This window comes from Bombus flavifrons, chromosome 5 (assembly GCF_040668555.2).
Source record: "Bombus flavifrons isolate JBK064 chromosome 5, iyBomFlav1_principal, whole genome shotgun sequence".
NCBI lineage: Eukaryota > Metazoa > Arthropoda > Insecta > Hymenoptera > Apidae > Bombus > Bombus flavifrons.
This window is the reverse complement of record NC_138446.1, coordinates 7161575-7186356: the sequence shown is the minus strand read 5'-3', so window position 1 is coordinate 7186356 and position 24782 is coordinate 7161575. Positions and strand designations below refer to the sequence as shown.

Here is a 24782-nt window from a genome sequence, read left to right as displayed (position 1 = left end):
AGAACTAAAAACAAGATTAGCTTCAACCTGTTACTGTCGCAATTATTTTCATCGATTAATAGAAAGGAAAACTTGGGAAAGTTTAGCATAAGAATCAAGAATGAAACTTGAAGCGGCTGTAGAAAAACAATAACGAACAATAATCGACGAAAAGCTGCAACATCCTCCCTTTCGCAATTCTTTTTCCTCCAGCACCACCGGTAATCAATCTCTAACTACCGTGATTGGGTCGAGCCGAACATCAAACAGAAAAAGAGCGGCGTTCGAAGCGGTACAATTTCAACTTCCCTTTCAATCTTCCACGCCCAACGAAACGGGACGTAATAGGAACGCGTTTCAACAGCGTCGTTTCATGAACGCACGTCGAAAAATATCAAGGGAGGGAACCAGCTTGTGGTAATTCGACGAAATCGTGGATATTCGAGGCGGAACTACTTTTGACATTGACACCATCAAGCTAGTCAAAATGATCGAGTTACGATTTTTAGTGGGTGTGAAAAACGAGAAATTTTACTGCGAGTTCGTTAAATTATTTCGATGCATCGCAAATTTTATCAAATATTTGTGAGAAGTATTATTATTTAGTTAATTAATAATATTATAAAAACATGTTTCCCGATGTATACAAGGCATAACGCAGTAAAATTTAAGATTATACAGTTCTATCGATGACAAATATAATAGATCTATCATTTAGTTAATTAATAATTTATTACAGTATACGAAGTACAGTACTGCGATCAAAGGGTTAAGATGGCAACACGACGGACACAAAATTAGCCAAAACATCCAGCCATTCCAAAACAGCCAGCCAAAATGTAATTTAATTCGCGATCGTCTCTTCCCAGCGCCAATATTTGCGTCGATTATCCGCGCAACTAACCGTAGCCCAATTAGCCATCGGAACAAAACACCCAAAAGTCAGAATTTACTCTGCTAAATATTAAGGAGGGGTCATTAAATTTGAACGATATAACGATGGGGATCGATGTTTCGCGGATTAATTGAAACACCCGGCCGCTGTTTATGTAAGCGGAGGCGTAACGCGCGAGCGCTGAAATCAACATAGGTGTCGACCCGTTATATAATCCATCGCGTAACAAGCCAAGCAATTACGAAGCTTTCAAGTTGCCGCGAATTATGCCCGTCCGGCGTTCCATGTACGCGTTGTTGATGGAACCAGCCCGTTTTCCCGGGTTTATCGATTATCCGGCCTCGAACGAGGAACAATGATCCTCCGACACGCGATGCCAACCTTCATTTTCCCGTTGCTTCAATCGTGGCACGTCTTCAACGTCGAAAAGTTACACGATAGACACTAACAGACAGCTTTAATGAATATATTATTATGCATGTTACGCGAAACATTTTGCAATTTATTAATACTAATACGAGAGTCGAGCATTATGATCATGTTGGTGAAGTTTGAAACAAATCGGAAAATATAATACAATATAAATATTATTTCACGGGGATTTCAAAAATATTTAAACAGTCGATTTAGTATAGATAAAGCAAAATTTGCTGGGTTTTTTTTTTTTTTTTGTAAATTTAACCAGTTGGTGTATCGATACATATGGTAGTGTAGATTTTGCATCTGTGAAATGCTTGTTGCAAATGTTATCCGTTTATTCGATATTCATGGCGAAAAGCGTGTTTCAAATATTCTGCTACCTGTATACATAGATTGATTGCTGCTTGTTCTGTCGAGTTCTGGCCAGATTACAAGATCCCGGTAATTCGTGCGATTGTAGATACATTTATTAGGTTGCAAGCTTTCAATGGGATATTGATTAGCAAACCATGCAGAATATCTGTTTGCAATGTAATCTGACATCTTCTACTGCGTGTACAATGCTGTACTGTGCTGTTTCGAAACTTCAAACGTAAAGCCTCTTCATTACATATGACAATATAGGTATAGCAAATGTAGGCAATGGGATTCATATACCCAATCCGAAACATTACACAAGGATCATCATAAACTACTTTATTCGTATTCGCTTCATGTAATGTATTAAATCAAACCGTTGAAACTTCTCCTCTCGAGCCATGTACAATATAAAAGTCATTCTCCCGAAATCTTCTTTAAAAAGCAGACACAGCAATAGTATTCATCCCCTAATTTATAATTATATCCATAACCAGAAACGTTAAATGAACGAATCCCTGAAATTGAACCTGAACTAAACCTTACTAAACCAAACCTTCCAAACTTTCTTTCTTGAGTTATGTCTGAAAGTCATACTTTTTGAATTACACCATGTCTGAAGGTAATTCTTCTTGGACTGAACTATGTCTAAAAATCATTCTTCCTGAATCTTTCTCCGAAAAAGCAGACTTAACAACATTCGCTAGGTTCTTCTAAGGCCATAGGTAAGCGATAGAGATAAAGCGATGAAGCATTAACATTGGCATTAACAGTACTGCAGCTGCTGTACAGTCTATTCTATTCGAATTTATAAGTTGTATCTATTTTGTGCTGCTTTGGCGCTCTATCGCTTACCACTCTTCATGTGCTCACAGCCTACCTAACCATGTTCATAGATAACTTGAAATATTACATGAATCAACCCCCACAAACTTTACGCATTAGCATCTGCCAATCCATTAGACGAAGCAAACAATGTGTGCAATAAAACACATGCTTTCTAAACTCAACCATTTCCAAATACCTTGAATCATCCCTGAAAAAGCAGCCTCATCAATAGTACTCATGAGGTTCCTTTAATCCAGGTATCTCTTAAGAACCGCGCGCAGCGTACAGCCAGCTCTCGCGAGCCTAGCGCGTCACTGATCGGCCTCTCGATCCAATCGGTCGCGCGGCTCTTCTCGCCGAGCGGACTTTCACTCAGCGTTCGTTGATCAGCGGCGGCCGAACGAGCGGGCAAAGCGGAAGGCAGAAGAGACGCAAGGTGAAACATCGTCCCCTGTGTCCCTCTTCGTCTCTGGTCCCGGGTTGACTGACCTCGATAACGAAAGACAGGAGATAGGCCGCGATCCGCGCGAAGTGAAGGAAGGAGCGAGTCGACGACGACGACGACAATCACGACGACGACGAGCGCGACGAGGAGTGGCCGAGAAGAAGAAGAGCAAATTGGTGCTCCCGGTAGCAGGGGCCCATGAACACCATGGAGGAGAAGCTGCGTAGCATGACGAAACGCGCCAGCAGACACGGTCCGCGTGGAACGGGGCCAGTTGCCTCCGATTGGTCGGCCGGCTCTGGGTCCGCTAGTGGAGCCAGGGGCCCGGCCCCAGCTACTCCTTCCACCTCTCAGGCTGGCGGTTCTACGTTCAACCGGCCCCAGGAGGCGACGGGTCCGACCAGGCGGCAGTCCTCGCGCGACAGCATCGACTCGACCGGCCAACAGGCCCCACCCGAACACGGCGAGCTCCTTTTCAAGGTCCTGCCCTCTCTCCTGATACTATAGCGAACCGGTTCTTCTACGAGAAAGAGACAATCGATGGAACAGGGTTGCCTTTTGCGGTCCGATCGAACTTGGGCATGGACGCTTTAAGCTGTTGACGGTTTAGAGTCTTTAGACCTTAGGGCTTAGGCTATGATTATAGTGGACGCGTATTTTGAAGATTCGCTTTAGCGTGTTTAGTCCAAGCAAGCGAATGCTTTTGTAAAATTTAGTAAAATAAAAATACAAGAGAACATTTGTTCGCCGTTTGGTGATTGCTCGCCGAATCAAAAATCGAACATCCGAGTGCCTTAAGAATGCTGCGAAAATGTTCGATTGTTGTAAATTAGTTTACGAACAATTGTCAGAGTTTGTCAGAGGGCCAATTCGCCAAAGTGAATTTATGTCCACTGCAATCACAGCCTTATGAGGGAGGAATTTCAGATCCATGCAATATATGTATAATTTATTACAACGTTATAAATACACAGCTTTCATGGACAGAGAGTTATCGTACACGTTAAAACACGGTCTTTGGTATGTTGCTTAAGAAGGCCGAAAAACTAAAATTAATTGATGCATTGTTATCTTCATTTAAATACTATTGCAAATTTGCTCTCTTACGAAATCGTAGAATCTAGAATACATATACGTAATAATAAATAATAAATCTAATATTGTATCGGGATGTAAAAATTACAAGCTGACAGAAATACCTTACAAACAGACTGTTTAATTGTCTTATTTAATTGATATACTTCTATAGAGAATTAGCGAGACTCGGAGATTTTGATAATTTACAACGCTCCAATTTACAAACGGTCTTTCAATTAGTTTTCGATCAATAATAAAGCAATAATCAAATTTCTCCGTTTCCAAGCGCATCAACAAACTATGGAAAGACTAAAAACCACAGTAATTCGATCAGCAAAAACGAACTTTTCCAATCAGAGTTGTGCTTCTAACTTCTACGTTCAGAATAGAACTTTTCGCAATCATTATCTTTTTAGCAGCGTAATTTTCTGAAAGGGCAATCTCCTAATTTCAAGCTTACAATTTTAGTTTCTCTTTAAAAGGAAACTTAATTTCAGGATTACTTTGACAGCGGCCAGTAGCCATGTTCTAAAATTCATGACGAACCAACCCCATTTCTAATACTTGTTCGTGGCTACTACTAATTTTACCACTTCTTATCACGTAACCTTTTACACGCTAATTGAGGCATAACGCAAATAGTACACATTTTTCCAGCGTAATTTACGACTGATGGGGAACGATGATTTGCGGTTATTAATCTCTGTTAGATGGTTCATCGGTATGTTCAGAATACTTTGCGTTCGGTTCAATCGTAGATCAATCTCAATCTGTCGACCATGATATCGCTGGAATCTAGTTAATTACACATTTCTGCGCTTACTGAGTTTTCTACAAATAAGATAACTATATGAATGCGTTTGGACACGGACTCGTTGCGTGATACACTTCGATCTGATTAACTGGTTTTCGTTAAACGTTTTAGAATAAAAGTTTCATTGGAATTAATAACTAAAAATACCTTTTTTTATCTTCTGCTATATTTCCTTTTATCATAAAGAAATAAATATGAATATGATATTTAAAATTGATTGAGAAGGTTAGGAAAACTATTTCGTTCTTCTGTGTTTTCTTTTCTATTACAGAATATCAGTGGTAAACGTATAAATCGTGGAATGTTTACCCGTAAACTCAATTAAATGTATTGCAAAGAAGTTTTATTTCCAATTCTTTTTATAATAAATCCCTTCTATCTTTCTTTTTTTTCAAATAGATTTTTATATAATTTTAGGTTTTAAAAGTACAACTGTTGTACTTTTAAATACTCTAAACGTAGAATAGCTTTCGAATATTTTGCAAAGAGTTTCCTTCTACGGTATTTTCACAGAAAATTTTCACGTAACATAGGTGATGCTACTTGGTGACAGTGGCGTCGGGAAAACCTGCCTCCTAACACGATTTAGAGATGGCAGATTCCTATCTGGCAACTATATAACCACCGTGGGCATTGATTTTAGGGTGAGATATTCTAAATTCTTCCTAGAAGTGCCACAAACAAAAATGAATTCATTTTAAAATACGAAGAAACAATTTACTAAGAAAAACCAAGTGACTGTTACAGTGTTAATGTAGGTGAGAGAATCATTTATCAAACGGTATATATAAATGCTTTCTGTGTTTCAGAATAAAGTAGTCGTCGTCGACGATACATCTATCAAGCTTCAAATATGGGACACGGCCGGGCAAGAAAGATTTCGAAGCGTGACGCATGCTTATTACAGAGACGCTCATGGTAATTATACCCTTATCGCAGATTTGTACACGAAGTTGATAAAGTTGTTGATTATTTATCGTAAGAAAAGTAAAAAAGGTCTGCGAACCTCATTGAATAATGAAACTTTCAAGGACAAATATATAAATATTGAAATATATAGCTAGAAAAATTTACCGAATGTCCAGCTGAGTAAATTATAAAGTACAAATTAAATAATAAAAAAGAAAATATTGTAATATTATATAAATTTCTAAAGAAATAGGAACTAAAGTGTGCTAGTTTAATTACTTAGTTGATTTATCTTAAATTTTGTACAATTAATTTTAACATATATTGTTCGTTACATATAAAATCCTCTAATTTATGTACTACTTACACTCTCTAATTATAATTAGAATCATCTTAAGTAATATGTATTATAAAACTAGACTAGTATGCGGAAGAGCAGCTTTCTTGCAATTGCATCCGAAACATAGTTAAAACAATGAAAATTAAGTAAAGATTTGTTTATGTATTTTACTTTCAATAATTTCTACGTCTTTTTACGCGTTATACACGTTCTATATATTTCATTTATACACCTTTAAATTTCTCATAAATGCATAAACGTGCGCAGTCCATTAATATGTATTTTCTTCGTCTGTATATAGCTTCTAATTGCAGCTTAAAAAAATACAGCTAAAAAAATGTTTGTGACACAATTACATACGTTAAAGGACACGTTTCAAATAATTCATGATAGAGAAGTTTTCGTTACCAGTGTGCAATCAGTCTTCCATTTACAAACAGCATCGCATCCAGTAATCATGACACAAGGCGATAGCATAATTAGGTACTAGTTGGACAGACTTGTTTGAGACAAGAATAAAGGACAATAACTGACAATTCATCGCAAGGCATAAATTAGCAGTTTCTCTGCTGTGTTTATGATTTCATTACAATAATAATGCTTGGCGGGTGTCTCTATTGAAACTTCAATTTTAACTACGTGTGCTATGAGAATGATTTTAATCAAATATTACCAATCAAATTTAATTACATTCCTGTATTAGTTTACTAAAAAGTAGTTTCGTTAGAGTTAATTCTAGAATAAGTTTATAATGATATCATGAATATTTATTAGTATAACGTTTCTAGTAAATTTACATTAATTTTCTCACTCTTAAAAAAAAAAAAAAAGAATAAATAGCTGACTTATTTCCCTCGATGAATTGTCGCCAATTGCCAGGTTTGTGCTAAACCAACGACCGCTGAGAAAAAGAACGTGTCCCAGATAATCGAAATGCTGATGAAGTTTTTCACGTAACCGGCTAAGTAGAAGGCCAAAACGCTGAGAACTCTGAACTGACTGGATATTATGTAAATTGCGTTATACAATGTGACATTACATATAACTGCATTCCAAGTATGTAGAAATATGGTTTCTTTACTGGAAAATACGAGATGAAAGTCCGCCTCTGATTTCTCTGTAAAGCGTTCTGTTTCAATTTAACAAGTACTTATAACTCTGCTCGCTACTCTATCATCCTGTTCACAAGTCTTTTATGACGTCTCTTATTTTTAATAAAACTTTCATGATCTAAAAATGATAAAAAAAAAACAATAAAAAATACAGATTATTCTGTAAGCACCAATAACATCTTGACAACAAACTATTTCACTATCGGTCAAATAAAATGAAGTTCGATGAACGCATTTTCGAGCAATAACGGTTTAGCGGGTATAGTGGTGTTAAAACAGGCCATGAAACGTTTCAAAATTCAAGGAGAGCGTTAATTTTGGGAAGCTACTTAAGCGAATTCAAGGGTAAAGGAGCGGAGGAGGAAACGCGTTGTCCGCCGTCGGGGGTCGACCATTGTTTGCACGGAGAAACCCTCTTTCAGCAGAGACGCGACAATAGTTGGACGTTTCAAAGGCGTGGGTAACAATTACGCCTCGGAGACACTTCGACAATAGTGTCTCCATCGTCAGATATTACTGGAACGGCCAAGCTTTTCTCCTGTGAGCTTTAACCCACCGTGGTATACTGATGAGAAAACAAGCTTTCGAATGGAAAAACACTTTCAGTTCTTGCGTAAATAATTGATGAAAATTTAAAGTAAGACGAGCACGAATGAGAAGTATTTATTTATTGATTTATCTACTGATTAATAAAACGGGTATAAACCCGATATATACATACAATTATATATAAGGAAAGAAATGAACAAAAATAGAAAGGGCAAGAAGAAGAACAGCAATGGCTACATAATATTATAAAATTAAATTTAAGTGGAATTACAAAAAATCCGCGGTTAAAACATAATTTAAACAGTGTGTATAGCTCTGTATAAAGATTCCTTGAAACAATTAGCAGAGCTACAAAAAAGAAATTAATCTTATCCGTAAGCGTATTGACTAGTTTTAGTATTCGATTAATTGGATATGCTCGAACCATATTTAGTTTTTACGGTAGCATCTGGAAGTGTATGATTTTATTTTAAAAGTTTTTGAAGCAGCGTACAAATAAATAAGCTGTGATAATTGGGGATACATGAAATCGAATGCTGTAGCAAAATTATAATTCTTCAGTAAAATTATCTTAATAAATATTTAAAATCCAAGACACAAGAAGAAGAGATGAACGTTTGAAAGGATATTTTTCTGAAAAAATCATATTGAACAAAGCATGTATATCGCATATAACAAAGCAACCGTTTCAGAAACTTCCAACCGAATAATATTCCCAGAGAGACTCTCAAGTACAAAGGCGCACTTCATTTTCTTGCGCATAAAAACACACTTCATTTTCTCGCATCTCAATTTGCCAGGCCGTGAAAACGTCGTTTGACACAACGCGATGTTTATAAAAGAACGGCGAAACAGACGCGTGTAAATTTCTCTGGCCAATGAAAAAGGGGAGAACAAACGAGCTGTAGCATTTTACGGACACGTAATAACATGGACAGCGTCACGTGGAAACTTTTGTTTCCGCGTGTGTCTATCAATTACTAGGATCACGGCCGGTTGCACAACGATCATTATTGGTTTCAGCTCTTTTATTGCTGTACGACGTGACGAACAAGACGAGTTACGACAACATCAGAGCCTGGCTGAGCGAAATCCGGGAACACGCGAACGAGGACGTGGTCATCATGCTGTTGGGTGAGCTTCGATTATTATTTGAAGATCACAGTACAAAACTTCATAAATCAAATCCTTCGTTTTTTTATAGCGAAACAACTTTAAAATTCAATGTACTGTCAAATAATCTTGTCTTATTAACCCTCTGTAAGCAAGCATGTTTTCATATTATCCAACAAGCTTGTCTAACAACAACAACAACTTTGTTTGTTTGTTTTTTTATGCCCACATCCACATATGATCCCACCAAGTTATTATATTTGCTTTAAAATCGAAAAAGAAAGGATAGAGAAATTTTATCGTCATTAAACCTGACCTTATAAATCATTAAACCTGACCTGATAAAGAGAGCATATTTTTAGATATAACAAATTATTCTTCTTTTCAACTGTGCCATAATTTACCATGCTACCTTTTAGTTATTATAACTATCCTTTTAGCAAAAGTATAACTTAAAAAAAGAAAGGATATCAACAAAAATTAAAATGAACATATCTCTTACCTAGTCTTTATTTGCATTCGTCTGAAGAGACTAAAGAAGGAAAACAGAGAAAAAGAAAAGAGCCACGATTGCTTTCTTTGTCGTCTCGTTTGCGAGAAAGTTGCCAAGATGATCGATACGTTAGCTGGTTTTTGCATAGTTTCGACAGGTTTCTTACTTTCGTAGAAAGTCGAGAAAGACGTTCTAGGAAGAGCAGAGTGTTGGTTGAGGGAATCGTTAAAATCAAGAACTGTTCGCTAGCTTGATTGGATGATTTGATTGAGTCATGTCTTGACAGATGATCAATATCTGAATATGAATATTATAAGTCGTAAAACATTGAATGGAAGAATGTCAAATATTTATAACAATTTTTAATAAATTTCAATTGTTCCTTTTTAAAATTGTAAATAGTTATTCAATTTTTATGAATGGAATATTCATCTTCAAACCATTTATATTGAAATAGTTTGGTTGAGGATATTTTAGTATTGAGTAAGGAGATTTATGGCTACTTAATTATTTGCCATAATCTTGGTGTGGGCGAGCCGGTACCTAACTCTATATTTGTTTTAACACTTTTTGCTTCCTACTGAAAACATCACGAAACCGCTTAGTTCTAGATATAAATATTTAAATATAAAATAGAAAATAATAAATGTAAGATAATAAATATAATAATAATATAATAAATATAAGATAATAAATATAAGATATAAAAATTTAGATATAATTTTATATTTTTGAATAGTACTTTTAGTACTATCAGCAGTAGTAGTTGAAATACTTTCGAAGTTTTGTATTAAAATTTATATACTTGTTAATAATAACTGCAACATTTTGGTTCTTTATATAAGAGTTAAATAACGTTTCAATGATCTATTTGGTAGCTTTTCATGAACTTTATCACAAGGGAATAAAACTAGCTCTGTACCTCTATAAGGAACATGTATTCTAACTATGGATCTCAACTGAAACTTCTAATTGAAACGACAACTCCAAGAAGTGATTTATGAGAAAGCACCGATTACCAGCTTATTTTTCTAAAATAAGATAAATAGAACATGATAGATTTTATAGTCAGATCAGGACATCAACTTCGCAGCAAATGATATGTTTGACAGCGTGCAGATTTACTTTTAACGAGATGTAAACATAAACCTAGACTAGACATAGATAAAATCACTATCAATGTCAACTTAATTCCATTCCATCAGGCTAGCTCACGTTAAACAAACATTTCCACTTATTAAACATTATGTTCACTTCACCAAGTCTAATAAATTAAAATAAATAATTTTAGGCAACAAGTCTGACTGTGGAACGGAACGAGTAGTGAAGAGGGAAGACGGAGAACGATTGGCGCAAGAGTACAAAGTTCCCTTTATGGAAACCTCAGCTAAAACTGGCCTGAACGTCGAATTGGCCTTCTTGGCCGTTGCTAGGTATTTCCATTTATCATCACCAACCTATCATCTGTCAATCTTAAACAAATTAAATTTTAAGGCAGCACTGTACAAATACCAAGGCGTAATGCAGATGAACGTTTTTAGTGATGCAATCATAACACGATTAAGCATATTGCAAATAAATTCGGACCTGATTGGATAGTGTTAGACAGTTCATGAGTATATCGAGAAGAGAGAGCGAAAAACATATTTTGAAGTACATTCGAACCTATATAACATGAGTTCAAACACTTTAGTAGAACTCTATTGTAATATCCCGGTTCCGAGCTCAGTAAAGCCTAGTCTACACTGGCAGATAATTGTAGACAGTAGTCTACAATCTACATATGTTTTTCTGCGGATTCTTCCCTGGAAAATGTATACGAATTGACTGCGGACAATTGTCTGCCAGTGTAGACTAGGCTTTCACAATGATCCAAGTAACGCTACAATATACTTTGCAAATACCAAAAGATCACCATTTCTTATGAATACTAGATAAATCCCATAAAGTGAAACTTATTGGAATTGATTTAGATTCGTGGAAATATATTGAAATTCATCCCGTTTCTACATGCAATCCTCACGAGTGTTCAATCCTACCATTGGCATTGGAAGCATGAACGTTGCGAAATCGCAACAAAGTCAAGTGACTGATTCTCATCAGACTTAAGCGGCTGGAGAACACCTGATAAGATAAAAAGCGAATTTCTATTTGATTTCAGAGATTTGAAGGCGAGGAAAAGCAACGACCCGGACGACACGAAATTCAACGTACAAGACTACGTCCGTCAGCAGTCGCAACGAAATTCCTGCTTCAATTCCAATTGCCTGACTACCTGAATTGCGCAGTAATCCTGCGCACACACTTCCCTGCGATAGATTCAGACGAATGGTGGAACATGGACCGGAACTGGTTGGCCATAAAAATGGCGCGAAACTATCGTGGGCGTTCAACAATTCGTCCCTTATGACTCATAACAGATAATCATTGAAACGTTACTCGTTGCAGATGTCATTCGTAAAACTAGACGAATTTTCGTAATATTGCACAATTTGTTCACGAGAGCTTGTTGTTCGAACGAATTGACTCTCAAACGAGATCGAACAAATTTGAGAGAAATCGAAAGAAAACGCACTAATGAGATCGAAAATAAAATTTTTTATTTTTACTGAAAAGAGGTTTCAAAAAATGTCGAAACAACGTTTCTGTTCCACCAGAAGAGTACCTTTATCGAGGCATAAACGAAAAAATTGTAGATGGATAGAAAGCTGATATTTTTCAAAGAGACCGAATAGGAAACTCTTGTTGACGATACGTGTATAGAAATTTATTTATCGATGGTTAATCCTATACTGTACATTAATGTGAATAGCTGATTCGGGACAAAGATCCGCGAGATACATAGATTTAGGGAATCTCTTAATGGTTCTAATTTGTGCACTGTATATGATCGTTACGGTATTAATAAAAGGAGGGGGAAGGAAGAGAAAAAAATATTTAAAATGAAATTGTATTCAAAACGTGCTATCGATAAATTAACGAGATGTTCACGTGGAAGCTCACCATGTACCAAGTAGCTTTGCGGTTTTAGAGTGGCCGCCGTGTAGAAGAGCTTTTCGAAAATATACCATAGCTGCCATATATACAACACGTTTTAGAAAACAACGCTCAATAATATTTTGTTCGAAAGCGTATTCTCGTAGTTTTCAGGTACGAGTGATTGAAGCTTTTCAATCGATGCTACATGTGTATGTAGAAACACATTCATAAGTCTTTTAATCTTTATAATCATTTAGATCGATGAAACTCTTTAGAAAGTTTTGCATAATTGTATTTTGTTTTCAAACTTTATCCTGTATCGATTCGTTTTGCAATTAAATAAAGCTCGTGTGTGTATAATCGTGTAGTTTGTGATAACGGTTGCATTAGTTACGTGACCATATCTGATTTCTAACCTTTTGTATGTAATAGTCCTATATATGACGGGATATTTTAGATCAGCCCAATTTGTATTGTGAATTTTTGGATTTTATACACTGTATTACTTTTATAACCGCATGATGATAATTTGCTACTGATACTTCGAAATTGAAAAAAAAAAAGTTAAAATATTTGATTTCGTTAATTCGCGGTTACCGAATGATTCGTTGCGAATGATAAAGGTAAATAAAACGAAATGTAACCGTGTACGTTACCTGTAGTATATGTACAATGTATCTTATCAGCATGTACAAACGACAAACAGTTACATGTCAAGTGTATATTAATAAATAATATATATAAAATAAACGACCACTCGACCAACTATATAACCATTGCTTTGTAATTTACCACTGCCCTCGTTTTCTTATTATAGTAACGTCATCATTTTTGTAAAAACTTTTGAAACCATTTGGCATCATACATTCATTATCCAGATCAAAATATTTGGTTTTTATCACTGAATATACATTCCACATATTTGTCATTACATATTGTCACGCGAAACGTGACAATATTCGGCCAATAAATAAATATCGCGTTAAAAAGCAGCATGCTTTTACCTAGCGCGCGCTCGTTGTCTAATTTTTCCTTTGAACGCCAGGAACGTATCGAAATGGACCGCTCGGGCTCAGTTTCAAATGTCGACGTACAAACAAAACGCTGCGTCCCTAACCTGCTTCTGAGGAGCGCGCATTATTGGCAGGCAGAACACCTGCCTGATATTCATTGAAGAAAAGCCACGAACATCTACGTCCACGATGGGCGAGGTGGTGGAGTTGCAGAATATGGAAGATGTGTGTAGACTCTGCCTGTCCACCGATGAGCCAAAATTGTCGGTGTTCGAAACGGGCGACTCTTCGGTGTCCTTAGCCAGCAAGATACAAGCTTGTCTATCGATTCAGGTGCGTGCGTAGAATATTATTATTTAATACTTTTGTGTCCGTCATCTTCCTGAATGTTTATTTCTCTTCGCGTACTCTTATACGCTTCGCATTTTGTTACTGCGTTGAAACGAGTACATTGAGGTTAGGTCTATACGGATCATGTTTGAGATGGGAGCATTGGCAATGGTGATTATGGGTATTTCATTGGTGTTTATTCTTATTAGTAAATGTTAGATAGACAAATATCAAATGAAACGTGTTTCTATAGTAATATTATCTTTAGAGAAACCTAACTTTTGTTCGAAGCTTGGTACATGCTTATATTTTTATTGGGTTTATGTACTTTTTAGATTTTAATAACGGATAGATTATCAACGAAAATATGTGCGCAATGTATTAAAAATGTGAATGAGTGGCATAATTACAAGGAAACATGTTTGCATTCACAAGACAAGTTGCATCGGTGGTTGGAACAACACATGCAACCAAATCCAGTGGTAAATATACGTGTTCTATTAATTTTGTGAGTATAATATATGAACTTGCAATCAATGTATTATTGTCATGTGTCATAGGTTGTGACTATTAAAAATGAACCTGTTGATTTGGACTTTTGTGAGGACAATGTCGAGGTTATTTCTGAATCTACGAATGGTTCGGATTTGGTGAGTATGATATGCTTCAAAACAAACTGTAAAAAAATAAAGGTACATTAAAATTGGTTTATTTTATAGGAAGCCACTAATCTTGAAGAAAATAATAATCCTTTAGAAAATAATGATCAAGATCAGCAATTACCTGATGATGAAGTAGCTTTAGAGAGAGATCAACCAGCTTTAACGAAAGATATGGACATTTGTATAAAATCTGAACCACAAGATGATTATGACACAGATTGTACTATAGAAATTGAATCCGTTACTGGTAGTGAACTTGTTTTGAATCCCCTTTCAAGTTCAGAGGATAGGATTATGGAAGCTGATTCCACTCAGAAATCCAACGCATCCACATCACCAAGCAAGAAAAAAGTCAGAAGAGGCCCACACACCCATTTTAGGGGTGCACGTGTTTTTAAACAGAAATGTGTACATTGTCAAATTAATTTGCATTCTAAGTATTCTTATGCAAAACATATGGAAAGATTTCATAGTGACAAACAGAATGGTAGTGTTAATCAATTGGAATTGGAAGATGAGGAAGAGCTTATTGAAGATTTGGAAGATGAATTAATGAGCATGGAGAAGGATGCTCCATTGACACAAGTGCAGCAAAATATTATAAGTCAATTGAAGACATATTCATGTTACTCTTGTGAACAAAGTTTTAGCGATCGTAGAAGTACTCTTTTCCACATTCGTCAGCACATGCCCGATCTAAGACCGCATACGTGTATCGCGTGTTTGACGGAATTTCCGGATCGATCGATGTATAAAGTACATTGTAGAGCATCGTTCGAGTGTGCAATGAAAATTGCTCTTGTTATACCGAAACAAGGCTTGCAGAAATGCTTCACGTGTAATATGTGTTTACGTTCTCTGCCGGACAGAAAGCAGCTGCTTACTCATCTATCGAAACATTCAGATAAACAGTATGAGGAGCTGGTATCTCCAACACGATCTCCTCCTAAATTAAAACCAGTAACTCCTCTGCCTTCTTTGAGACAGGAGTCACCGAAAAAATCGTTGAAAGGAAATCGTACTCTGAACATACCCAGCCCTTACAAAAATGGTGATCCTGCACACAATCATGTATGCGACCTGTGTGGTATGATTTACAGGTACAAGCCAAACATGCTGAAGCATAGAGACTTGTGTCAACGTTTATCATCCGATGCCAGAACATCCTATAGATGTGTCCATTGTGGCATGACATATTTGGTGTTCAAAAAGTTTCATTCTCATCTAACACTGGACCACAAAAAGAGTGATTTCATATGTTCTGAATGCGGCAGCAAATTCAAATCTCCTAGTGATTATTTGAACCATCACAAAGAGCACTCTAATGATCTTAACAACGAAGGAACTTCTGAATTGAAAAACGATATAGTAAAGGCTACGCAGAATATTTCAAAACCCATCAAGGATTGGGATACATTTGAAGCTGAAGTGAATGCTGGTAAACTATCAGACAGTAATCAGTATAGCTGTGCCCTCTGTAATTTGGAATTCACTACTAGAGCTGAACTAATGGAACACAGAAATCTTCATCTGAAGGTGAAGATTTATTCTTGTGTCATCTGTCGTAGTATGTTCAGCAGCGCAGGTGCTTTGGAAATTCACATGAAAGATCATGGTATAGAAGATCCGAATGAAAGAAATGCAAACATCTCCTGTGTGGAGTATGGTGCGGTACAAGAAGATTCACAGGACTCAAATTCAGTAAATGTCAGCGCCACCTCGGATCCTGGCGATAAAAAGAACGAGTGCGACGTGTGCGGCAAGGTATTCTCGAATAGCGCTAATCTTAAGAGGCATATCAGAAATATTCACAATGTTGTCAGAGGCAACATCATCTGCACCCACTGTCGGCGAACGTTCAAGAGTAAAGAGTCGCATGACCGACACTTAGCAACTGATCACCCAAAGATTGCGAAGTCCATACATCAGTGTTCTAAATGTCGAAAGACTTTCTTCTTCAGAGCTAACCTAAATCTTCACTTTGAAACTGCCCATGCTCAGGAATTAGGTGGTCACGGATGCGACATTTGCGGTAAGATTTTCATGGAAGAATCATCTCTAAAGATACACAGGAGCTGGCACAATCGAGCAAACTCTAGATTGAGTTTACGATTTATGAAGAAAGATGTCCAAAAGCCATTGACCCAGACTAAACAAGAGGAATCTTTCAATTCCAGTATGACCCGACCAGCTAGAGCACGAAAATCTTACCCAAATTTACCTCCAACAAAGCCAAATGGTAATTTCCAATGCCAAGTTTGCAGTGACAAGTTCAATGATGTAACAGAATTGAGGACACACTTATGGGATGTGCACTGTGCTCGTAATAAAACTGAGAAGAGCTTTTCAGGTGACGAGTTTCAATGTGAGCTTTGCACAAATGTTTTCCCTGACAGGGAGACATTAGACATGCATACGCAATGGCACAAAGCTCAACCCATTCTTGATGATGTAAAGAAATCTGATCACATTTGTGACATTTGTGGAAAACTATACAGCTCCAAAAAGATACTGTCAAGACATAAGAAGCTTCACAAATCCACAGTTGTAGCTACTGCAAAGCTACAGTCAGCTGGCAAGAACTTAGCAGGTAGTCCACTTATGTGCACCCTCTGTCACAAGGTGTTCAATAATACTCGGTCGCTTCAGCGTCACAGGCTCAACCTACATGCTAACACATTTAATCAACAACCCGAACATGTATACAACAACGCGAGAAGACTATCTCAAGAAGAGCCAAGATCTAAGAAAATAAAATTAGAAGAAGAGGATAAAAAAGCACCTCTCCCCATGGATGCCATGAGCGCAGGCAGGAAGTCAGTTATGTGCCACGTCTGTAGGAAGTTCTTTGCAAACATGAGCGTATTGTATAAGCACAAACAATTGGTGCACAATAAGACTCACATGAATCTGTTACAGAATCTAGCCAAGTCATATAATATCGAATGTATACCATTACCCAGCAATGATGGTAAAGTCCTTTGCAACATTTGCTACAAAAAGTTTTCTGGTGTGTCGAATCTGCGCCAACATTTTACTATAAAACATAAAAATGCTCCTCCCAAATTTGCTTGTTCTGTAGACGGTTGCAAGCTCACGTTCCCAACGCCGACAATCGTAAAGAACCATGAATTGTCGCACAACAGCATTATCTACAGTTGCACCTTATGCGATAGACACGTGTTCAACAAGACAGCAATGTCAGATCACTTGCTGACGACACACAATACTATCTACAATGCTGAGAACAGCAAGAACTTCCACAGAGAGATGGATTTGACCAAATATGTGGTGGAGGGTGCAGTAGACGCGACTTGTCCTCAATGCAAGATCAAGTATCCGAACAATAGGGCTATGAAGATTCACTACTTCAAGTTCCACGAGGGTACAAACCAGTAGAATTGTGTATTTTTCCATGTCTGAAATAATTTGCAAAAATACCAACGAAACGTATAGGTGGTTAAGAAGAATCGAATGTGACAAATACTTGGTCCTACGGGCGGAAAAACTCTCCGAGTTGACTAAATGCTGCCTTACACACATTTTTTTTACCAAATCCTCGATTCACAACTAATTGTCTGATACATTGATGATAACGTTCATAAGAGTTCAAAGAGCACGTAATATCTCCTGATGTTCTTTTATTTCAGAGTAGGTGGTTTGAATATACTTTGGCTGATTTTGTTTCTCTTTGGCTATCGCGGGAGATGACTTGTTCCCTAATCAGGATCAGGGCACAGTAGCCTGATCTTTCACGAGCTTTGTAAATAAAGCACTACATATTATTGTAGAAGAATGAAGATACACGAGAGAGAGAGAGAGAGAGAGAGAGAGAGAGAGAGAGAGAGAGAGAGAGAGAGAGAGAGAGTCTATATATTTCTTCATTTAATGTTATTCCCTGAGTTACAGATTTTAGGTCTATTTCTGTATTGATCGCAATGTTAGTTATTTTTCGCCGAGCGCTAATCACTCAAAAGACATCGTGAAAATAAGAATAGCACTTATTGACACGTGTCGAATCAACTGGTCAGACTTTGTAGAATATTAAGCGATCGACGTGTCTAAAAGATAATTGAGCTTGATTGATTGGAACTCTTGATGAATCTCTTACTGATTATTGAATATTCGAAGAAATTTTTTGGTTCGTTGAGATATAACTTTATTTGTCGAATTGGAACGTGTCAATCTGAATGTGTTTATTCAGGAAAGAATGAAATACGTTGCGAGACCTCTATTGTACGAGGTACATTTACAACAATATATCTTATCTTTTTTCTGTCTTATTTTTCTTTTTGTTATGGAACAACAGCTATTCTTTCCATTGCAATCTGGCTGAACGCGTTCACTTGACTAGTGGAAAACAGTGCATCCCTAAATGTTGGACTCTAATGTAAATGAAGGATTGACATTTTCTATCGGTGCGGTTACATAAAAGGTATGATTAACGGTGGAGGGATCAACAAACGTGGTCAGGTTTTGCACATTAATTTATCAGAGATGCTGTTTTCTGAACGCTAAAATGGAAAACGATTTTTAAAATGTTGTTCTAGATTTTATTATTAATACGCATACTTGTATTGTATAAGCTGTAGCGTTTTTGCATATAGTGAACAAATAAAGGGAGAAGTAATAAGCACAGATCCTCGATTTTCCAAGAATCACTTGACGTTGTTCTTGTTCATGGACTAACGTCGCAAGGATAGTACTGTACAAGTTCTTAGATCGTTATTTTCTGTTTTTAAACTGCTCATAATAATTAGGCGATCATGTTTCTGAGCAATTTACCTCGTGTCTGTGATGATAGTTCTCGTGATGGCCATCAGAGGGCTACCATTGCTCATGATCCTATAAGTTTTTAACCTCTAGTTCTTCCATATGGATCATCGATCAGTTAGATTTACAGATGAAATATCTTACATTATGGAATGACCAAAACCTTTATCAATATGTGTCTCTAGGAGTTGTCATATCGGTTAGGTATATTCTTATATATGGTTAGCTATAACCTTTGTCTTATGGTAGTGCCGATGACAGCCATCTTAAAGAGCAGACCTAAAGAGGAAGAGTCTGAACGGACAATGACCAAACGTGGACAGCTCGATCGGTTAGGACAGACAACTCGCGGATGAGAACAATCCGATTTAGAATCATGGTTCAGCAATTTGATTCTTCTATTTGTACTAAAACGGGAGAGGGATTTAACTCCTTGGACTGATTTTAGATCAGACTGATATAGATCTTCTGTTGTAGCGTATTCACGACACGTGTTCATTAAGTAGCTCCTTTGATAAGATCATCAGTAAATATAGGAGATGTACATAATGATTTGTCTGGTTTACTAAACTCTTTAATTGTTGGTTAAGTTATATTCGAAGTCTTGGTTAGTGATAAGGCTATCTGAGCAGGCAAACTTCAAAATTGTTCTGAGCAGTATCTACACGCGTGGATAGGTGTTAAATGTGAATTTTATCTTTAACCGTTTTGTAATTAGAGAAACTAAATGGGGGAAATTGAAGTGCTATTCGGAGAAATCTGCAGGTTCAACCATTCCATCTACGTTAAGTTTCTTACAGCAGATGTTCGAGACGATGATTACACTCTCGTAGTTATCGTTCTACGTAACTACAATAGTTCCGAACTTCTCAGACGTAATTGTATATTCGTAATCATTTATCCGTAATGAGGATACATAGAATCTATATTTCTGTACATGGAATGTTTTTATATAGTGTGTTTTTATGTGCATTTTGAAAAGAAAAGACTGAGAAAATAGGAATGTTTTATCGAATATTCTTAAGTGATTCAGGTTTTAGAGATGCCACAACGTGCTGAAAAATATTCGTTATTTTCTCCTTTTAATTACAATTGCACGAAACGTATTTCATTAGCTGAAAGAGATGAGACAATGTGTACATTTGAATGTTTAACTGATAATAATGTGAAAATCTGAAATATTATATACATGTATATATACGGATACATATATGTTGCATTTTAACTTCTTGCAGATGATTATGAATAAATAAATGTATGTATGTTACATTAGTATAGTTAGCTCACTTGCTTTCTCTATTTCTTTGTCATACATATCTTTTTTTCTCTATTTTTAATAATGGAATGCTAAGCGAGAAACTTCTACGAAGCACGTAGTTACGTATTAAATTTAAGAATTTTTAAGAAATCAGATTTCACAAATACAAGATGAAAATATTATTTCTACTTTGGAATATTTTCGAAATTTCTTTGGATGAAAAATCGAAAATTTTTAGATGGTCTTTTAGTTATAAGATGCAGTATATAGCAACGATAAAATGTAAAGATGGAAGATATTGAATCAAAATTGCATCTGTCTCGAGGTTGGAGGTGCCTTGTTGTTTGTTCTATTTTCACGTTCACGTTCACGAACTTGTCACGACACAATCATAACGTTATCGATAATCGTTGACAATGGTACCAGCCGTAGAACTATATTTTAGTTGCAATGTTTCGCGTCCAGCGGCACTTATGGTATCCTAGACGAGCGAATAGTCGCTAAATTACACACCATGTGGATCGAGTACGTTATGTGCGTTCCTTATGTGGCTTTGAACGCAGCCATCCACGTCGAAAGAAGTTATGCACGTGTGGACACTGAATGCACATGTGCAGCCAGTGCCTTTAAATTGTTGTAAGACTTTTTGCACAGACCACCTGCACGTACAATGTACATTTTGAAAGAGGATGCGTTGATTGAATGTCTTACATTTTCGAAACTGGGATTGCTATTTGTATGAAATCAGACCGACATGGATAACAGACATTATCCAAAACGTTTTAGTTTTACAATAATGCTCTTCTTCCAAAATATCAGGCAATGATAAAATGATATTTTTCTTTAAAATATCATAGATGTAAAATTACAAAGATATTTAATTATAGTTTTAAATCTAGATCCATCATATTTAAAGGTACAATAGTATTTAACTTTGGAAGAAGCGCAAGAACTTTATTTAACCAATATTTTTTATACGTCCTTATGTATACTTTTATGTCAATATCAAAGTTAATGTTAGGCGAAGTAAAAGAACAGAGATCTCTTAGTATCTCAGTATCTAACCAAAATTAATTTTAACTATTTGGATGCGTTCTTTTAATTAGTAAAGTAACTTGTACTAGATTGGAATATCGAACCCTAGGAGCGTAAAATTAATGCGTATTGCATATCAAATTAAGTGTATTACGCCATATGACACGATATTGATTACTCCAGAAGTCCATATGTCGAATACCATAACCTCGCCATCTCTAGCTGATTCGAAGGTTTACATTGTTTAGGTATCTATATAAGAACTTGTTACTTTATTCATAGCGTGGAGTATTTTTGAGATATTAAATCGTGTGCTAAATAAAAATTCGACGATTTTATTATTTATCTTGGTCGGGTTTTGTGATGAAATTTTCTGCGTTGCGGCTGAATGAGAAATTAGGTCGCTAAGTAGAAATGAATGACATCGAAGCAGACTAGAAGGTCACGTGGGCTGCTCCATTTCAGTCTTGCAACATAATCACGCACACGTTTCGAGCCTAAACATACACGAGTTGTTTAATAGTCTCACGATGGCGCAAGACACGTGTTAGATACGTAACGCAGATTAGACCAAAGATTTTTGTTAATTATTTTTACCTTTACAGTCGTTGTCTCTTAGAAATCTTTACAACTGAAGCATTTAAGCACAGTTTCATATTCGATCTTTTAGAAGCAACCCTACGTCTTCTTTTATCATTTTAAACTTTATTCTTTGTGATAGACCAGCTTAGAGTCGTTTGTTTAAGTTATAAAACTGATTTCCTTATCAAGTGTTACATAAATACTGTTAGAATCTGATACTTTTCCAATAAAATATCGAAATATTTCTTCAACTAATTCTATAGAAATTAAAAGAGTTTCAGATTCGCGTTTAAATAAAATCTTCGTTCTTTTTTTCTGAAATAAACGGAATTTTGTTATTATAAACTGTGCGTTAGTTTTTAACAAACGTTAGAGTTCGAAGGAATTAAGATCGGATTTTGTACAGAAATATTATACGCGTGATTATAACTCTATAATTATAACTTTTTGTTTGACGATAAATCGTGTCGTCAAGTGTCCTTTACTTTGATTACGTTGTTCACAGTGACGCTATACACGGCTGACTTAGATTTTTTTAATCAAAGACACTGGTATCTGTAACGCTGTTAATTATTCAGTGCGCGAAAGTTAGGTCACCGGGTGTTTATCGATTAGATTTTTAACTAGCTCGCTCGTCGTATACACGTCAAGTTTCTAATCGCGTTCTAACGTATCTCATCCATCGCGTTATAGGGATTATGGCTTCCTTTTTAGTGGATCTATCTACTGAAGTAAATACATATTTTCCTGTAAACATTGGAATGACCGCTTTTCCGTTAAAAGTGGCTTTTATGTGAGTTTTAAAAACAGCTATATATATGAAATATTGAAATTTTCTATGTATTTTGCAAAGACGAAACTTCCTTTCTTATGCTTAAAGTAATTGGTGAGTGTTCGTAGAAAACACTGTAAATACAAAAATTGAAAGATTCTGATTTTTCATTGCAAAATGTTCTACATAGCAATAGGAATACCGTGATATGGAATTAAATTAATTGTTTTCTGCAAGCACTCTTCAATTGTGTATAACATTTATCTATAAAATACTATTATTTCGTAATACGTTGTGGTGTTATAAAATACGTTAATATATCGCAATGTATATGTGCGCGTTTGGTTGTATGTATGAACGTTTATACATATGTACGATATATTTAGTGGATGTCAATAATCTCCTTTGTAACAGCTGTGAGTCTGAAATACAAATAAACATTCTATTCTCTATTTTAATCTATAACACCTCATAGTTAGTTTATTTAGTATAAAACAATAAATTATTTGCCAGAAGATTTCTCCCTTTCACAATAATAGTATCCTTGCATGTTAAATAACAATCGTAGGAATTGATCTTCCTTTGATTTCGACAGGAATATCTTAAACGTGAAAATTTATTCGGCGCATTTAAATTTATCCATTTGCGTTCTGATCGTTTCAAATAACAGCTTGGTATTTTAAACGACGAGTAGAAATGCTGAAGACCGTGTACAGGAAAGGAAACGAAAATTGCTTCACGTCGACCCACGGTCCCATGTCGAAAATGTTAGAAAGGAAGGAATTTTTAACCTTGGTTAACAAGTATTGCCACACCTAGCGTATTCTCCAAACTTGATTCCAACAAATTTTTACTTGTTTCGTTCTCTACAATTTGGTTCACATGGCCACGTACTTCAATACAATCGAAGATGCAGAAAACATGTTGTACAACGTGAACTCATTGAATTCAAACAACATAGAATTCATTGAATAATTCATAGACTCATTGAATTCAAATAACAATCAAGTACGATGTATCGTGCGATTTATAAATAAAACGAATTTCGTCTCGTTTAATCCATAGATAAAATTGAACTTTGTTTTAGTTTACTTTACAGGAGGCATTTTTTCAATTCATTGTACAAATTATCATCGGTGATTATAATAAGCGAGTGTTTGATTCCAAGAGATATAGTTGCGTCAAACATGTGTTTGACTACTATGCAAATTATACAAATTTCTTCATCGACATTTCGCACGTACACATATTTACCCGTATTTTATAAGCAAAAATTATTATAAAAATTAACGCAGATATCTGACAGAATGAGAAAAAAAGTGGAACGCCAAAGTCTTGTCTATGAAGGACCTTGAAGAGAAGGTTGTAAAACCACTATCATCCTGTTCAGGCAACAAAAGATTGTCGAGGTATTATATATATATATATGTATAGTTAGTTATATGAACTTGGAATTCAATGATCTACGTTCCATGTGGATATTGAATTAGACTGACTCACGACTGGAACGCAGGCGTCCCATAAAAGACTGAAGTTCCAACACACTGATTTGATTGTGATAATGTTGCAGACGAGGCATTGACACGCATTGGGTTGTTCGAACAATTTGACCCTGACCATATCACGATGGAAACGCCTCTATAAATCTGATCTATCAAAGTTGTTAGTGCGACTAAACTCCATGGTATTGTGTCTACCCTACTTTTGTATTCTCGTACGAATCAATTATAAACATACTTTCAGTGGTTTGGGTCAATTATGTGATTCGACCATTTAATAAAATGAAGATTTTATAAGAATTGGTTCTGTTTCTCGATTGTGGTTCGTTTAATTGGCATCTAACTTATGTAACATGTGACACCATGTATATATACTACCAGTCATAAGTATTAGGACATCTACTGATATTCACTATAAATTAAATTTTCTAACTAATCTACCATCAATCAGTCATTTTAGTCGCAACATATGTGCCGTGTAATCTGAAATGTTATATCGTTTCCAGTTAAATGTAACCAGTAAACTTTAACACTTATGGCTGACAAAT

At 36.0% G+C, this 24782-nt stretch overlaps 2 protein-coding genes and 1 long non-coding RNA gene across 6 annotated transcripts in view; 2 read left to right on the top strand and 1 right to left on the bottom strand.

Annotated features, from left to right (window-relative positions):
* Positions 1–12670, top strand: part of LOC138180368 (ras-related protein Rab-37) — a 175022-nt gene extending 162352 nt beyond the window's left edge. For 3 of the 4 annotated variants that reach the window (XM_069114164.1, XM_069114163.1, XM_069114165.1), the window contains exons 5-8: positions 5625–5733; positions 8749–8859; positions 10623–10764; positions 11493–12670. In XM_069114164.1, coding sequence (XP_068970265.1) covers positions 5625–5733; positions 8749–8859; positions 10623–10764; positions 11493–11610 — 480 coding nt within the window. In that variant the 3' untranslated portion in view covers positions 11611–12670. Of the gene's footprint in view, positions 1–3122; positions 3405–5348; positions 5460–5624; positions 5734–8748; positions 8860–10622; positions 10765–11492 lie in introns of those variants that run through there. The other variant, XM_069114166.1, reaches the window with a different exon arrangement.
* Positions 1976–13267, bottom strand: LOC138180370 (uncharacterized). The gene is made up of 2 exons (XR_011173282.1): positions 12967–13267; positions 1976–3444 (listed from the first exon to the last, which is right to left on the bottom strand). It is a non-coding gene; the product is annotated as an uncharacterized LOC138180370 (long non-coding RNA).
* Positions 13268–13387: 120 nt separating this feature from the next.
* LOC138180367 (zinc finger protein 728) lies at positions 13388–22175 on the top strand. The gene is made up of 4 exons (XM_069114162.1): positions 13388–13656; positions 13989–14135; positions 14214–14303; positions 14373–22175. Exons 1-4 carry the CDS (start codon positions 13513–13515, stop codon positions 17712–17714), a joined length of 3723 nt encoding a protein of 1240 aa, XP_068970263.1. The 5' UTR covers positions 13388–13512; the 3' UTR covers positions 17715–22175.
* Positions 22176–24782: the final 2607 nt, after the last annotated feature.

What these genes read in the sequence shown, in the direction of transcription:
- LOC138180367 (XM_069114162.1), top strand. Translation starts at nt 13,513, where the DNA reads ATGGGCGAGGTGGTGGAGTTGCAGAATATGGAAGATGTGTGTAGACTC. An exon ending in ACATGCAACCAAATCCAGTG is followed by an intron (nt 14,136 to 14,213) that starts GTAAATATACGT and finishes CATGTGTCATAG; the next exon opens with GTTGTGACTATTAAAAATGA. An exon ending in CTACGAATGGTTCGGATTTG is followed by an intron (nt 14,304 to 14,372) that starts GTGAGTATGATA and finishes TTTATTTTATAG; the next exon opens with GAAGCCACTAATCTTGAAGA.